The following is an 18,033-nucleotide window of genomic DNA, read 5'->3' as shown; positions in this document are numbered from 1 at the left end:
CTACTTGCCATCCCTGCTCTTTGATCCTTATTCTGTAGACCCTGTTCAAAGCAGAACTCTAGACCAATTGCTTTCAGGTTTGCTTTCCATTTTAATAAGGCACCCATCTAATTTTGAGATGAAATAATACCCTTCTTGGAACATTCAGTGACCCCTTGGAATTCATATAATAAAATGCAGTTAGGGAAGGGGCACAATCTGAAATAGATCTGCCCTTTCATACTCTTTAGACTATTACTCTGTATTAGTCTGTTCTCGTACTGCTATAAAGAAATACCTGAGACTGGGTAATTTATAAAGAAAAGAGGTTTAATTGGCTCACAGTTCTGCAGGCTGTACAGGAAGCATGGTGGCACTTCTGCTTCTGGGGAAGCCCCAGAAACTTACAATCGTGGTGGAAGGTGAAAGGGAGGCAGACACATCTTACATGGCAGGAGCAAGAGCAAGAGTGGGGAGGTGCTACACACTTTTAAAACAACCAGATTTCATAACTCCTCATTCATTTGCCATCACCAGAACAGCACCAAGAGGATGGTGCTAAAGGCTAAAGCTTTCATGAGAACTCCACCCCCATAATCCAGTCACCTTCCACCAGGCCCCACCTCCAACATTGGGGATTGCAATTCGACATGAGATTTGAGTGGGGACACAAATCGAAACCATATCACTCTGGTAGTTTCAAGGAATATTTTTGTTGCTTTTCGTTGACTTTCCAATTTATGATCCTTACTGACTTTACTACTTGGAATTCTCTTACAAAATCTGTTTCTCACTGTTTATCCACCTTGCAATTAATAAAAGTGTCCTATTTCACAAAATGATGAAAATTATCTATAACTTTCTCACTTAACAATATGTCTCCCTCACATTACGCTTTCCTTTCCACTTTGTTTGTTTGTTTGTTTGCTTATTTGAGACAGGGTCTTGCTGTGTCACCCAGGCTGGAGTACAGTGGTACAATCTCGGCTCACTGCAGTCTCCGCCTCACAGGTTCAAGCTATTCTCCTGCCTCAGCCTCCTGTGTAGCTGGGATTACAGGCATATACCACCGCACTGGCTAATTTTTGTATTTTTAGTAGAGACGGGGTTTTACCATGTTGGCCAGGCTGGTCTTGATCTCCTGACCTCAAGTGATCTGCCTGCCTCAGTCTCCCAAAGTGCTGGGATTACAGACATGAGCTACCGAGCCCAGTCTCCCTTCCACTTTAGTTATTATTATTATTTTTAAAATAGAGTCTTGCTCTGTCGCCCAGGCTGAAGTGCAGTGGCATGACTTTGGCTCACTGCAACCTCCACCTCCCAGATTCAAGCAATTCTCCTGCCTCGGCCTCATAAGCAGCTGGAGTTACAGGTGTGCACCACCCACCCGGCTAATTTTTGCATTTTTAGTAGAGATGGGGTTTCACCATGTTGGCCCAGCTGGTCTCAAACTCCTGACCTCAAGTGATCCACCCGCCTCGGCCTCCGAAAGTGCTGGGATTTTAGGCATGGGCCACATGCCCAGCCAAATGAGGAATCTTGAGAAAACCTGGCAATGATATAGTTCTATACATTGCTGCTGTTTTTCATTCCCTTTTCTACCCCCTTTTTTTCCCTACATCATTCTTCATTCTATTTCCATTTTACATGACAAATTTTGTTACTTATTTAATTATTCCCAGACTGACATTTGAGAGAACAGTAAGAAAACCTTATTTTTAGTGGACTAATACTTTTGTTAGGTGCATTACCCTTCTTTTAAGCACATGGCAATAAGAACAGTTTTCTCAGCCAGTCATGTTGGCTCATGCCTGTAATCTCACCACTTTGGGAGGCCAAGGTGGGTGGATTGCTTGAGCCCAGGAGTTCAAGACCAGCCTGGACAACAAAGTAATACCCAGTTACTAAAAAAAAAAAATTTTTTTTCTTCTAGAAAGCATTTAGGTTACCTTATGCATTTCAAGAACAAATAATTCCTAATAAATGTTTAAAATTGACCTTATTCCATATTTTGAGCGATTGATTTCTATCCATGTACACCTGCTTACCATTTCTTCCACTCAATTTGTATATAGCTTCCTGTCCAGTATAGTTTTCACTAGCTACATGTGGGTATTTAAATGTAAATTTGTTAAATGAATTTAAAAATTCATTTTCTCAGTTACACTAGCCACATTTCACATACTCATTAGCCACATAAAGCTGATAGGTACTACAATTGACAGTGCAGACACAGAATTCCTTCATCATCACAGAAAGTTTTATTTACTGGCACTGCTACACTGTTTGACTTATTCCTACCTGCGGGGCTGACATTTGAAATTATTGTAAACCATTCCCTGTTTAATAAACTTATTATTATTATTTTTTTTTGAGACAGAGTCTCACTTAGTCACCCAGGCTGGAGTGCAGTGGCACGATCTTAGCTCACTGCAGCCTCCGCCTCCTGGGTTCAAGTGAGTCTCATGCCTCAGCCTCCCGAGTAGCTGGGACTACAGGCATGTGCCACCATGCCCAGCTAATTTTTGTATTTTTAGTAGAGATGGGGTTTCACCACGTTGGCCAGGCTGGTCTCGAACTCCTGACCTCAAGTGATCTGCCCACACCATCCTCCCAAAGTGCTGGGATTACAGGTGTGAGCCACTGCATCTGGCCTATAAACTTATCTTTGATGGACTCTTGTTAGTGGTCATTGTTGCAGAAATCTTGCAATGCCCCATAGAAGTGTTTTGTTTTTTTGTTTGTTTTAAAGAGATGGGGTCTCTCTATGTTGCTTAGGCTGTACTAACTCCTGGGCTCAATGAATCCTCCTGCCTCAGCCTTCCAAGTAGCTGGGACTATAGGAGTGCAATACTGTGCTTGGGAGAAGTTTTAAAATTGTTTTTGGCAGTTTTGTGTGGCAAATATAAAAGTCATTTTAAGCTGAAATATTTTAAGTCAGCATCCTATTTATGTTTTAGACACATAATATATTCACATGATAATTTTAAGTAAGAATAAAGGATATACGGTGAAAAGTAAATCTTCTCATGTCTTCCTCTCAGTTGTCCTTGGAGAGAGGCATGTACTAAAACAAGGTTCTTTGTGTGTTCTTCTAGATTTTTTATCTTATAAGCATATGTGTGCCTGTCTTCACTTTTGAAAATGTAAATGGTAGCATCCTATGCGTACTTTTTATCGTGTGTGTGTGTCAGGTCTTAAGTCTAGATGATTTGTGTTTTTATATTCGTGTATTTTGGAAATTATTCCATGTGGGTACCTGTAAATCTGCCTTATTTTTATTGCATAGTATTTCATTATATAGGTGTATTTTAACTTAGCTACTCATCTTCTATTAAACATTTAGGCTGATTCTCACATTTTACTATTGCCAAATAGATTACAATGAGTATCTTTATTTTTGCAAATGTGCAAGTATAGCAATATGAGTAGTAGTACTGGGAGAGCACAGGTCTGTGCTTTTTAAGACTTTGATAGATTCTGCCAAATTGCCCTCCCTAGACCAAATTACACGTTTACCTACAGTGTATGAGAATGTCTGTTTCTCTGTCCCTCATCATTACAGCTTATCATAAAACTCATTGTAGAGCAGTATTATTAAAGATTGTAATAAAAAGTTTATTTTATTAAATTTTGGCTGGGTGTGGTAGTGCATGTCTGTAGTCCTAGCTACTCCGGAGGCTGAGGCAGGAGGATGGCTTGAGCCTGGGAGGTTGAGGCTGCACTATGTTGCCCAGGCTGGCCTTGAACTCCTGGGCTCAAGTGATCCTTCTGCCTCGGCCTCTTAAAGTGTGGGGATTACAGGCATCAGCCACTGCACCCACCAGGTAATGTACTTTCTATAATGGAAATAAATTAAGAGCTTTGAGTGTAGCTATTCTGAGTTGCAAACTTATCTACATACTTTGGATAAAAATATCTGAGCTAACATGTACTAAGAAACCTGAGCTTACTTGGAAGACTGCTTCACTTTTGCATGAAGTTAGACCCTAAGGTAATCAGAGCAATCTATAAGAATAACTTTTCTATGTATTAGTAATAAGTTGTCACAAAAAGTAAGAGAAAAAATATCCCATCCACAGTAGCACAGAGGTATAAAATATCTAAGAATAGGCCGGGCGCACTGGCTCACGCCTGTAATCCCACGACTTTGGGAGGCCGAGGTTAGTGGATTGCTTGAGGCTAGGAGTTGGAGACCAGCCTGGCCAACATGGCGAAAACCTGTCTCCACTAAAAATACAAAAATTAGCCAAGCATGGTGGCGTGTGCCTGTAGTCCCAGCCACTCAGGAGGCTGAGGCACAAGAATCGCTTCAACCCAGGAGGTGGAGATTGCAGTGAGCTGAGATTGCGCCACTGCACTCCATCCTGGGTGACAGAGTGAGACTCTGTCTCAAAAAAATAAAATATTTAAGAATAAAGCCACATGAGATATGAAAGCATGAAAGGCAGAATGTTATAAACTACATGACCTCAAACCCTTGTACTGCAAAAGCTTAGAAATACTGACCAAATATAACAAATATCCCATTAAGGATATGATTTAGCTCCCAACAAAGTAAGGCGGCTCTCTCTTGGGCTGAAATGGAAAAGAATTTAAAAACCAGAGTAGAAAGTAGAACTACTGCTTTAAGAACATGGGAGATGGTGGAGGAGCAGTTGTTAATGACGTGTTACTCCTAGTGGAATAGCCTCCCACCCCCTAATAAATAGCTCAGCTAATTTATGCCATTCCACACACCTAGATTTGAGTTCCAAACCTTGAGCTGTGGGACCTTGGGCAAGGCCTCTTTGAATTCCAGGTTTCTCACCTGCAAAATAGGGAAACAGTAGTACCCACCTTTTCTGGTGGCTGTATAAACATGATTTATACATGAACATGGTTCATAAACATGAACCCTGGAGGCAGAGGTTGCAGTGAGTGGAGATCGCACCACTGTATTCCAGCCTAGGCAACAGAACAAGATTCTGTTTCAAAAACAAACAATCAACAACAACAACAAGAACAAAACAAAAGAAACTAGGTATATTTGAAAAAGAACCAAAAAGAAAAAATACTAATAGAAAAAATTTCATTAAAGTTAAAAACTCAAGGGAAATGTTAAACAAGTGAAGAATATTATTGAATTTTTGAATGTATACTAGAAAGAAATTACCCATTAGGTAACAGAGGGAGAAAGAGAGAGGCTGAGTGACATTGCAGATAAAATGAGAAAGTCCAACATAGTTAATAGAAGTTCTCTAGGGGAGAAAAAGGAAAAGAGAGGAGAGGCAATATTTAATGAGAAATGGCTGGACTTCATAAAGTTAATTGGAAGAAAAGACAGATTATCCACAAAGGAATGACAGATTGATTTAAGACTATAATAGTAACAATAGAGATCCTGAGAGAAATTACTATCTCTCTAGAATTTTTTTACTAGCTAAATTATTCAAAATTGAAAGTAAAATAGACATTTCAGACAAAAATGTGAGAATGTAAGCTCAATGATAAAAGGGATTTTTGTTTCTCCACTGCTATATCTCTACTAACTTGAACAATCCTTGGCACATAGTAGGCATTTAGTAAGTATTTGTTGAATAAGTGAAAAATTGAACAGTCTCTCACAGTTGCTTCTGGAAGAGGGAAATTGAAATGAGAAGGAACGATTGAGATACAAGAAAGACTATTGAGTAAAACAATTGTTAAACATGAATGAATGTAAATAAATATACTTTAGTGGTGGCTCATGCCTATCATCCCAACACTTTGGAAGGCTGGGGTGGGAGGATCACTTGAGATCAATAGTTTGAGACCAGCCTGGGCAACATAGACCCTGTTTCTACAAAAAATTTAAAAAATTAGCTAGGTGTGGTGGCACACGCCTGTAATCCCAGCTACTGGGGAGTCTGAGGTGGGAGGATTATTTGAGCCCAGGAGGTCAAGGCGGCAGTCAGCCATGATCTCACCACTGTACTCCAGCCTGGGTGACAGAGTGAGACTGTCTCAAAAACAAACCAAAAATAAATATACTTTATAAAACTACTATAATTTTAATTATGTCTAATATGTTACAGTTTTACAAACAAGATGGAAATAAAGTTCCTGACAACAATAGGATGTAAAGCAGAAAGTAGAGATTGTAGTTAAAGTAGTCTAAGTTTGTGTTTTTTTTCTGGGAAGAATTTAGAGATGTGGTTTTGTTAAAATTCAGATGTAATAAATTTAAAGGGTAGGGTTTTTATTTTCTGTAATGTGATAAACTAGTTTTCTGAGGAAACTATTCTCATTCTAGTATACCTGAATATGCTATTGACAGGGACAAAATAAACAATTTTTTTCCTACATAGGTGAATTCTTGGAAGGCCAGAAACAATAAGAAAACAGATGAGCAGGTGCTAAAGCCAGCATTTGCCTGTTAGTAGCTTCTGATTCCTGGTGTCTCTGAGCCTGAGTTTTAATCGTAATAGAGGGAACTTTCCCTAACTTACTTTATGATTATAGTAATTTAATATTACTATCACCAGACAATAACATTTTTGTAAAGAAATACTGAGGCCATTTTCAAGCCTAAATAAAGGACCAAAAGTCCTAAAGACATTGTTAAAATGTATCTAGCTTCATATAAACCAATAATACAGCATTATCAAGTTAAGTTGATTTTAGGAATAAAAGAGTGGTTTATCATCTGAAAATCTGTTAATGTATCTGTTAATCATCTAAAATCTGTAATATTAACAGACTAAAGAGGAAACATCCTTGAATCATCTCAACAGATACAGAAAAAGCATTTGATAAAATTCAGTAAGCATTCATAATGAAAATTCATGGTAAATTCAAAAGGGACCTTTCTTTTCTGGACCAGAATGGATTGTTCTGTATTGCTCCTGCTAAGTATAGCTCAAAACCCTGGACACTGTATGTAAAACAAACATAAGAAGAGTTTGAAAGGTAAAGAGAAGACGACAGACCAGCTAGGGGTTTCACGACCCATGGAATGACATAGCAGTGAGTTCCCTGGACTTGCTTTGTTTCTTTTTGTTATGTACTATAGTTATGTAAGATTTAACTATTGTTGGGAACTAGGTGAAGGGTACATAGGACCTCTCTACTATTTTTGCACCTCCCTCTGATTATTTCAAAATAAGCTTTAAAGAACCCTATAGCAAACATCATACTCAAAATTGATTTATTAAAAGTATTTTCTTTAAAGTCAGGAACAATACAAGGATGCCTACTATCATTTCTTGTTTTTTTTTTTTTTGAGACAGAGTCTCACTCTGTCACCCAGGCTGGAGTGCAGTGGTGTGATCTCAGCTCACTGCAAGCTCCGCCTCCTGGGTTCATGCCATTCTCCTGCCTCAGCCTCCCGAGTAGCTGGGACTACAGGTGCATGCCACCACGTCTGGCTAATTTTTTTGTATTTTTAGTAGAGACGGGGTTTCACCATGTTAGCCAGGATGGTCTTGATCTCTTTGACCTCCCAAAGTGCTGGGATTACAGGCGTGAGCCACTGCGCCTGGCGCCTACTATCATTTCTTACATTCAATAGTTTACAGGCAGTCCTAGCCTATGCAATAAGATCAGAAAATAATTAAGGCTGGATGCGGTGGCTTACACCTATAATCCCAGCACTTTCAGAGGCTGAGGAGGGAGGACCACTTGAGCTTGAAAGTTTGAGACCAGCCTGAGCAATATAATGAGAACTTGTCTCTATAAAAAATAAAAAAATTAGCCGGGCGTGGTGGCAGGTACCTAGTCTTAGCTACTTAGGAGCCTGAGCCTGGAGGTGGAGGCTGCAGTGAGCTGTGTTTGCACCACTGCACTTCAACCTGGATGACACAGCGAGACCCTCAAAAAAAAGATTTTAGGTATGGAAAGAAAGAAAAAATTATAATCTGTAAGGGAGTCTAGGCAATGAGTATCTGACATTTTTACTATTATATATTGTGAGATAGGCTCTTTCTCTCACCAGGTTTTCTCTGAAACTGATGATTTCTAATCCTAAGAGCCAAGGGGAAAGAGTAACAAAAACAATAACATGTCCACACACTAGAAAACTTATCAATGAAAAATATACTTCATGGGATGGCAAGAAGCAACATAAGATTGTAGTTGATGGGCAGCTACTATTATTACATTATTATTAATTTTACTCTTCAAGACTCTTATTTGGTGTGAGTCTAGATCTGTTAGAAGGTCACTGATGAAAAAGGACCTGTGGGTGTCCAAGCTGATCTGATTCATACAGCTCAATACATTTATTAATTTTGAGACAGGGTCTGGCTCTGTCACCTAGACTAGAGTGCAGTGGCATGATCAAGGCTCACTGCAACCTCTACCTCCCAGGCTCCATTTTTATTTATTATTATTATTTTTAATTAATTAATTAATTTTTTGTAGAGACAGAGCCTCACTGTGTTTCCCAGGTTCATCTCAGGCTCCTGGCCTGAAGGAGTTCTCCCACCTTGACCTTGAAAAGTATTGGGATTATAGGCGTGAGCCACCACGTCTGGTTAAGTGGTTAATTTAGAAATGTGCAGAGTTAATGTTCGTGTTTTTCTTTTTATTTTTTTTTTTTTTGAGATGGAGTTTTGCTCTTCTTGCCTAGGCTGGAGTGCAATGGTGCAATCTTGGCTCACTGCAGCCTCCACTTCCCAGGTTCAAGTGATTCTCCTGCCTCAGCCTCCTGAGTAGCTGGGATTACAGGCATGTGCCACTACGCCTGGCTAATTTTCTATTTTTAGTAGAGATGGGGTTTCTCCATGTTGGTCAGGCTGGCCTCGAACTCCCAACCTCAGGTGATCTGCCTGCCTCAGCCTCCCAAAGTGCTGGGATTACAGGTGTGAGCCACTGTGCCCGGCCAGTGTTCATGTTTATTTTTCACAGCATCAAGGAACTGGGTGAGAATCAAAATCTGGAGGAGAGTTCAGATTTTTCTTCATGGTTAAATTTAAAAAATTCTATAGAACAAATATATTTAGTGTGTGTTAGGCCGATAGTGTCAGATTTCCATACACTCAACATTGGGGAGAAACTTCATTGGCAGTGGAGTGGCTGGTGGTACCAGCTGGGGGTCCCTTCTTTGGTCCTTTGAGTGCAGAGTCTTTGCCCTGGTCGTTCCCTGCTTTCACCGTTAGGAGAAGCCACTTGACTCATGGCTGGCAGATAGCACACCAGTTTCAGTACTTTGCTACATTTATAGAAAACCAGTGTATAAACAGTGAGGTATAGATAGAAACTGTTTTCCAACAGTGGGTATTTGAATATTAAGAAGTAGTAAATTAGCCAGGTGTGGTGGCACACACCTGTGGTCTTAGCTACTTGGGAGGCTAAGGCAGGAGGATTGCTTGAACCCTGGAGGTCAAGGCTGCAGTGAGCCATGATTGTACCACTGCACCCCAGCCTGGGTGACAGAGCAAGACCCTGTCTCCAAAAAAAAAAAAAAAGTAAAGACATTGTTTTCTTTAAATTTTCAAACTTATAAAAAAGAACAGAGAATAGTATATTGCATACCCATATAGTTGCCACCTTGATTTAACAAATGTTAATGATTTGTTACATTAATCAAGATAAAAAAATAGTGTACAGTGGATAAAGTTGAAATTTTCTTTACTGTCTCAATCTCTCTCTCCCAAGCCGTAGTCACTCTCAAAGTTGGTGTGCATTCCTTCCTTTTAGGGTTATTATTATTCTAAAATGTGTGTATATGTCTATTTGTCTATCATGCAGATATTCATTCTCTTATTTTTTTCTGAATGTTTTAAAGCTTTAGTGTCACATTTAGATATTTAATCCATTTATAATTCATAATTGTGTTAGCATGAGGTAAGGGCTTAATTTTGTCTTTTTGTATGAATAACTCATCATTACTAGTTTTGTCTTTAGCAGAGTTTGTTTATGCAGGTATAAGCAAATATGAATATATATATATTTTTGTTCTTCCCTTATTTTGTATTCTTTAATTTTTAATTTTGGGGTATATAATACATGTATATACTTATAGGGTACATGAGATATTTTGATAAAGGCATACAGTGCTTAATCACTTTAGGGTAAATGGGGTATCTATCACCTCAACCATTTATCCTTTATTTGTTTAACGAACAATCTAATATACTTTTAGTTATTTTAAAATGTACAATAAATTATTATTGACTGTAGTCCCCCTGTTGTGCTATCACATACTAGATCTTATTTATTCTAACTGTATTTTTATACCCATTAATCATCCCCACTTCCCCCCCAACTACTCTTTTCAGTAGCTTCTGTTATCGGTAGTTCTACTGTTTCCATGAGTTCAATTGTTTTAATTTTTAGCTCCCACAAATAACCGAGAACATGTGAAGTTTGTCTTTCTGTGCCTGGTGTAGTTCACATAACACAATGACCTCCAGTTCCATCCATGTTGTTGCAAGTGACAGGATGTCATTCTTTTTTGTGGCTGAATAGTACTCCATTGTGTATATGTAGCACATTTTTGTTATGATGAACACTTAAGTTGCTTCCAAATCTTGGCTATTGTGAAATGGTGCTTCAATAAATGTGGGAGTGCAGATTTACTGATTTCCTTTTTTGGGGCATATACCTAGCATTGGGATTGCAGGATCATATGGTAGCTCTATTTTTAGTCTTTTGAGAAACCTCCAAACTGTTCTCTATAGTGGCTCTAATAATTATATTCCTACCAACAGTGTACAAGGGTTCCCTTTCTCCACATCTTTGCCAGCATTTCTTATTGCTTGTCTTTTGGATAAAAGCCATTTTAACTGGGGTGAGATGATACCTCATTGTAGTTTTGATTTGCATTTCGCTGATGATCATTGATGTTTAACACCTTTTCATGTACTTGTTTGCCATTTGTGTGTCTGTCTTTTAAATTTTTATTTATTTATTTATTTATTTTGAGATGTTATCTCACTCTGTCACCCAGGCTGGAGTGCGGTGGAGCAAATTCAGCTCACTGCAACCTCTGCCTCCCGATCTCAAGTGATCCTCCCACTTCAGCTTCCTGAGTAGCTGGGACCACAGGTGCGTGCCACTATACCCGGCCAATTTTGTGTATTTTTGGTAGAGACGAGTTTTCACCATGTTGTCCAGGCTGGTCTGGAATTCCTGAACTCAAGCAATCCACCTTCCTCGGCCTCTCATAGTGCTGGGATTACAGGCGTGAGCCACCATGCCCAGCCTGTCCATCTTGTTTTGAGAAATATCTATTCAGGTCTTTTGCCTGTTTTTAAATTGGATTATTAGATTTTTTCCTGTTGACTTGTTTGAGCTCCTTATATATTCTGGTTATTAATCACTTATCAGAAGAATAGTTTGCAAATTACTTTTTCCCATTCTGTCGGTTGTCTCTTCACTTTGTTGATGGTTTCCTTTGCTGTGCTGAAGATATTTAACTTGATGTGATCCCATTTGTCCATTTTTGGTTTGATTGTCATGGGGTATTCAGATCATAGCACATTCAAATCATAACACTAGTTTGTACATTTTTTTTCTTTTAAACTTCATGCATTCTGCATACAATTTAAGAAATCTAACCCAGGGTCACTAAGATTTTCTCCTGTTTTCTTCCAGACATTTCATAGTTTTGTCTCTCACATTTAGATCTATTCCTGACTCATTTCAAGTTTTGCATATTGTGTACAGTAAGGATAAAATAAGCAAATATGTATATGCACTTGCATATGAATATCAAATTTTTCAGTACCATTGTTAACAAGATTATCTTTTCCCTCAATTGAATTGCCTTGGCAATTTTGTTGAAAATCAGTTGACCCATATGTGTGTGGGTCTGTTTCTGAACTTTCTATTTTTTTCCATTGATCGTTATGTCTTTTTATGCCAATACCACACTGTCTTGATTCCTGTATCTTTATAATATAACTTGAGATCAGGTAGTATAATTACTCCAACACCCTTTTTCCCCCAAAATGTTTTTTGGCTCTTCTGGTCCTTTTTGTTTTCATATAAATTTTAAACCAGCTTGTCAGTATCTAAAAAAAAATGCCCGCTAGAATTTTGATTGGGTTTGTCTTGAATGTGTAGATTAATATGGGGAAAATTGTCATTTTAACAATAGTGAGTCTTCCAAACATTGACCATGGCATATCTCTTCATTTAATTACTTCTTTGATTTCTCTCCTCAGTGTTTATATTTTTTAACTTACAGGCCTTATATTTCTTTTGTTAAATCTATTCCAAGAATTTAATATTTTGGGATGCTGTTGTAGATAGCATTTTTTAAATAGGAAAAAATACATATACATTTTATTATTACATGCACATGTGCACATGGGAGTCAAGCAAGATATAAATACTCAGAGAAAGATAAGATGGTTCATGCTTCTATACCATCTTTTGGGGGCCAGATGGGAAGGCCATTTTTTGGATACATAATAACTGTACATATTTATGAGGTACGTGTGATATTTCTGTACATGCATACAATGTATAATGATCAACCCGGGGTATTTAGGATATCCATCACCTAAAATATTTATCACTTCTGTGTGTTGGGAACATTTCAAATCTTTTCTTCTAGCTATTTTGAAATATGCAAATTATTGGTAACTATAATCACCCCAGTCTGTGGTCACACACTACAACGTATTCCTTCAATATAACTGTATGTACACATTAACCAACCTCTCTTCACCGCCCTTCTCCCCCTTCCCAGCATCTGGTAGCCATCATTCTACTCTCTGCCTCCAGGAGATCTCCTTTATTTTAGCTCTCACATGAGTGAGAACATGCAAAATTTGTCTTTCTGTACCTAGCTTATTTCACTGAACATGATGCTATCCAGTTCCATCCATGTTGCTGCAGATGACAGGGTTTCATTCTTTTTATGGCTGAATAGTATTCCATTGTGTGTATATACCACATTTTCTTCATTCATTTGTTGATTGACACTTAGGTTGATTCTATATCTTGGCTATGATGAATAGTGCTGCAGTAAACATGGGGATGCTAATATCCCTTTGACATACTGACATCCTTTCCTTTGGATAAATACCCAGTAATGGGATTGCTGGATCATGTGGTAGTTCTGTTTTTAGTTTTCTGGGAAACCTCCGTACTGTTTTCCATAAGGGCTGTACTAATTCACATTCCTTTCCACAGTGTGTGAGTTCTCTTTTCTCTCCATCCAGGCCAGCATCTGTTATATTTTGTGGTTTTGGTGATAGCCATTCTAACTGGGTGAGATGATAGCTCACTGTGGTTTTGATTTTAATTTTCCTGATGATTAGTACTCTTGAGCATTTTTTTCATATACATATTGGCCATTCTTTTGAGAAATGTCTATTCAGATCCTTCGTCCACTTTTTAGTGGGTTTTTTTTTTTTGGCTCTTGATTTGAGTTCCTTATATATTCTGGATATTAGTCCCTTGTTGGATGAATAGTTTGCAAATATTGTCTCCCATTCTGTAGGTTGTCTCTTTATTGATTGTTACTTTTGCTGTGCAAAGGCTTTTTAGTTTTATAGGGTCCCATTTGTCTATTTTTATTTATTTCTATGCATTTGAAGTCTTAGCCATAAAATCTTTGACTAGACTAATGTCCTGAAGTGTTTCCCTGTTTTCTTCTAGTAGTTTTAATGTTTTGGGTCTTACATTTAACTCTCGAATTAATTTTGAGTTGATTTTTGTGATAGGTGCTCAGTTTCATTCTTCTGTAATATGGATATTCCGTTTTCCCAACACCATTTATTGAAAATATTATTCTTTCCTCTGTGTTTTTCGGGTACGTTTGTTGAAAAATCAATTGGCTGTAAATACATGGATTTATTTTTGGGTTCTCTATTCTATTCCATTGCCTTGTGTCTTAGTTTTTATACCAGTAGTAACCTGTTTTGGTTACTATAGCTTTATGGTGTATTTTGAAGTCAGATAGCATGATACCTCCAGCTTTGTCCATTTTACTCAGCATTGCTTTGACTATCCAGGGTCTTTTGTGGTTTATATGAATTTTAGGATTGTTGTTTCTATTTCTCTGAAGAATAGCATTGGTATTTTGATAGGGATTGCATTTAAGCTGTAGATTGCTTTGGATAATACAGTCATTTTAACAATATTCTTAGAACCTATTTGCATAGTATGTTTTTCCATTTGTGTTCTCTTCAATTTCTCTCATCAGTGTTTTGTCATTTTTGTTGTAGAGATCTTTCACCTTTGGTTAAATTTATTCCCAGGTATTGAATATTTTTTGTAGCAATTGTAAATGTGATTACTTTTTTTATTTCTTTTTCAGCTAGTTTATTATTACTGATTTTTGTAGTTGATTTTGTATTATGCAACTTTACTGAATTTATTGATCAGATCTAAGAGTTAAAAACAAACAGTGGAATCTTTAGGTTTTTTTCTCTATATAAGATCATGTCATGTGCAAAGAGGGACAATTTGGCTTCCTCTTTTCCAGTGTGGTTGCCTGGATTTCTTTCTCTTGCCTGATTGCTCTGGCTAGGACTCCCAGTACTAAGTTGAATGAGAGTTGTGAAAGTGGGGCATTGTCTACTAAGCCAGACAATGGCAGAACAAAAAAATAAAACTACAGGCAAATACTGCTGATAAACACAGATGCAAAAATCGTCAACAAAATACTAGCAAACCAAATCAAGTAATATATCAAAAAGATAATATACCATGATCAAGTAGGATTTATCCCAGGGATGCGATGATGGTTCCACATATGCAAATCAATAAATGCGATACATCACATCAACAGAATGGGATAAAAACTGTAAGATCATCTCAATAGACATAGAAAAGGCGTTTGATAAAATTCAACATCCCTTCATCATAAAGAAAAAACTCTCAAAAAATTACACATTAAAGGAACATACCTCAACACAGTAAAGGCCATATGTGACAAACCCATAGCTTACATCCTACTGAATGGGGAAAAGCTGAAAGCCTTTCCTCTAAGATCTGGAAAAAGACAAGAAGAACCCATGTTTATTGTGTTCTTGTTTGTTGTTGTTGTTGTTGTTTTGAGACAGGGTCTCACTCTGTCACCCAGGCTGGAGTGTGGTGGTGCTATCTCAGCTCACTTCAACCTCTGCCTCCCAGGCTCAAGCGAGTCTCCCACCCCAGCCTCCTGAGTAGCTAGGATGACAGGCATGCGCCACTACACCCAGCTAATTTTTGTATTTTTAGTAGAGATGGGGTTTTCCATGTTGGCCAAGCTGGTCTCTAACTCCTTAAGTGATCCACCCACCTTGGCCTCCCAGAGTGCTGGGATTACAGGTGTGAGCCACCATGCCCGGCTGAATATTTCTTTTCTTTTTATATTGATATTTGTGTATGTGTTATAACAATTCCTTCTTTTAATGTTATGGATTGGCTTTTTTAGGGAAATACTTTTTTTCTGTAGATGTATCCATATTGTTGCTGGGGAAAGGTGTTTTGGCTTTGATTCTGGGTGGGTGCAGTAGTGTAGCCTCCGTATGATTTCTTCACCTTTACTCAGACTAGTTTCCTGGCTTCTCAGTGGTGTAGGCTGTAATTGTTGGTGGAGGCTGTGACAAGACTTTGCTGGGGACTGATATGCCAGATGGGCTGGTCCTCTGAAATCAGTAGTAGCAGTGGCATTCTAGGAATGCCAGTCTTTGGGCTCCCTTGGGCCTCCAGGTGGTATGCTTGGGTGCTGGCAATGCCAGTGGCCGACCAAGTGGGTGGGTCCTTGGGTCCCCCGAGTGATGTGTGAGGAGTTGACAGTGGTGGTAGCAGTGGTGTGCCAGTCCTTGCACCACTCAGCAGCATGTGTGGCTTTTAGTGGTGGCAGCAGGCTTGATAAGCTAGTCCCTAGACCTCCAGGTGGCATGCAGTGATGGGTGGCACTGGTGGCAGGATAGGCTAGGTTTTGCTCTGGAGAACTGTCCTGCGTACTGTAGAATGTTTACCAGCATCCCTGTTCTTTAGCCAGTAAATGCCAGTAACATCACATGGGAACTTGTTAGAAATACAGTTTCACAGGCCCTGCTGCACTCCACTGAGTCTAGAAACCAAGGTGATGTGGCCCAGCATTCTGTGCTTTAACAGCCCTCAGGTGATTCTAGTATGCTCAAGCTTGAAATTCCACTGCCTTGGTAGATTGCAAGGTTCCCCCTGCCCCCAGAAAGAACCTGTATTAGTCAAAGTTCTCTAAAGGGACAGAACTGATAGGGTGTGTGTGTGTGTGTGTGTGTGTGTGTGCACGTGCACATACACATCTATGCACACACACATATCTATATATGAGAGTTTATTAGGAGAATTGACTCATATCATCACAAGGTGAAGTCCCACACTAGGCCATCTGCAAACTGCGGAGCCAGGAAGCCAGTCCGAGTCCCAAAACCTCAAAAGTAGGGAAGCCAACAGTGCAGCCTTCAGTCTGTGGTCAAAGGCCCGAGAGCCCCTGGCAAAGCACAGATGTAAGACCAAGAGTCCAAAAACTGAAGAACTTGGAGTCTGATGTTCGAGGGCAGGAATCATCCAGCATGGGAGAAAGATGGAGGCCAGAAGACTCGGGTCTGTCTTCCCCTTCCACGTTCCTCTGCCCGCTTTTATCCTAGTTGTGCTGGCAGCTGATTAAATGGTACCCACCCGGGTTGAGGGTGGGTCTGTCTCTCCCAGTCCACTGACTGAAACATTAATCTCCTTTGGCAACACCCTTACAGACACAGCCAGGAACAATACTTTGCATCCTTCACATTCAATCAAGTGAAACTCAATAGAGTGTCACATCACAGAGCCATTATTATCACTATATCGTTGACTAGCATAATGGCAAATTTATGCTTATTGACCAATTAGTAATTGCAGAGCTTAATCTTTTTAAGGTAGCTTTAGCCAGGCCATTCAGAGAGATGTATATGTACTTTTTACACATTTATGAAAAAGAACACCAGCTGGGAAGAGGATTTGAACTGAAATGGGACTACAAAAGGTAGTCTCCAGTGAGAGATAGACTTTGTTTCAATAAAAAGAATAGATTTTAGTAAAATGCTGTCTGAAAATGGAGAGGACGTGTGAAAGGTACAGAATGACCCATCTCTTAGAAGTATTAAGCAGGACTTGGATGTTAGTTAAGGTGAAGCTTTCAGTAGTAATGCAGGATAAGGAGAATGGCAGACGTATACTCTTAAGCATCCTTTCCAGGTTTTGTGTTTTAGGGTTTTCTTTATCTTTTTTTTTCTCCTGTGGCACGTAGCTCTAATCTTCTTTGATAGCTACTTGGTGCTTTCTGAGATTTAGTAGTTTTCCTGCATGTGTGGTCTTTGACCTTTCCCAGGAGTGTGGCATGTGCACTCCAGTGTGGGATTCTTTCCTGTGTAGTTCTCTACTGCCTTTGGAAACAGCGCTTTGTGATTACATTGACAGGAGCTCCTCTTAATATCTGCTTATTTTCAGAAAGAAGTTATTTCTCATTCTTGTTTTAAAGGTTATTATCTAGATCTGGCCTGTTATGCTCTTCTTTTGGTGTGAACAGAATAGAGGGGATTTCTATGCTGGGTTTTAAATAAGGAACATTTGTAACTTAAACTTTCAGAAGATATCTCACATGAAACTGGCTGCCTGCCACAGGAGTAACTTAGATCTCTCTACCTTGTTGTCAGGAGCCTGGAACAGAGATTTTTGCACTGGATATGAGATTAGATTGACTTTTAAGGGCTCGTCTGACTCTTTGCCTTTCAAGTTTTGATCAGAAGTCTTAGCCTTTTTTCTCCAGGTTTAGATTTAACAATCTAAACCTAACTCTAACATTGGTGCATAGTGCCTAATAAATGTTGCTTAAGTAAAATGAACTTGGAAACATTCTTCATGGTATCCTCTTTTTTCTCTTGCAGTTAAAAGGGCCAAATTCCAGGGTTCACCAGGTAAGGCCAGCCTTCCATTATGTCTTTTCCTCTTGTATTTGCTGTTATTTCAAAGCAATTAAAAAAATTATTAATTCATTGATCAAATTCAGTAATTTAATTCATTACTTCACTAAATTAATTCATGAAATCATTAATCTAGTGAAAAATTAGTTTTCTTACCTCTTGGCTAACCCAATTCTACTTCTCAATAATAACTATATATTTA

The 18,033-nt window shown here is 38.8% G+C and overlaps 1 protein-coding gene across 4 annotated transcripts in view; it reads left to right on the top strand.

The window, feature by feature from the left end:
- UNC13B (unc-13 homolog B) overlaps nt 1–18,033 on the top strand; it is a 236,655-nt gene that overhangs the window by 41,178 nt on the left and 177,444 nt on the right. For all 4 annotated transcript variants that reach the window (XM_030817512.1, XM_030817515.1, XM_030817516.1 and 1 more), the window contains exon 2: nt 17,796–17,825. In XM_030817512.1, coding sequence (XP_030673372.1) covers nt 17,796–17,825 — 30 coding nt within the window. The remainder of the gene's footprint in view (nt 1–17,795; nt 17,826–18,033) is intronic.

Source organism: Nomascus leucogenys, chromosome 8 (assembly GCF_006542625.1).
Source record: "Nomascus leucogenys isolate Asia chromosome 8, Asia_NLE_v1, whole genome shotgun sequence".
Taxonomy (NCBI): Eukaryota; Metazoa; Chordata; class Mammalia; order Primates; family Hylobatidae; genus Nomascus; species Nomascus leucogenys.
Note: the sequence above shows the minus strand (reverse complement) of the source record. Positions and strands in the feature narration are given on the sequence as shown.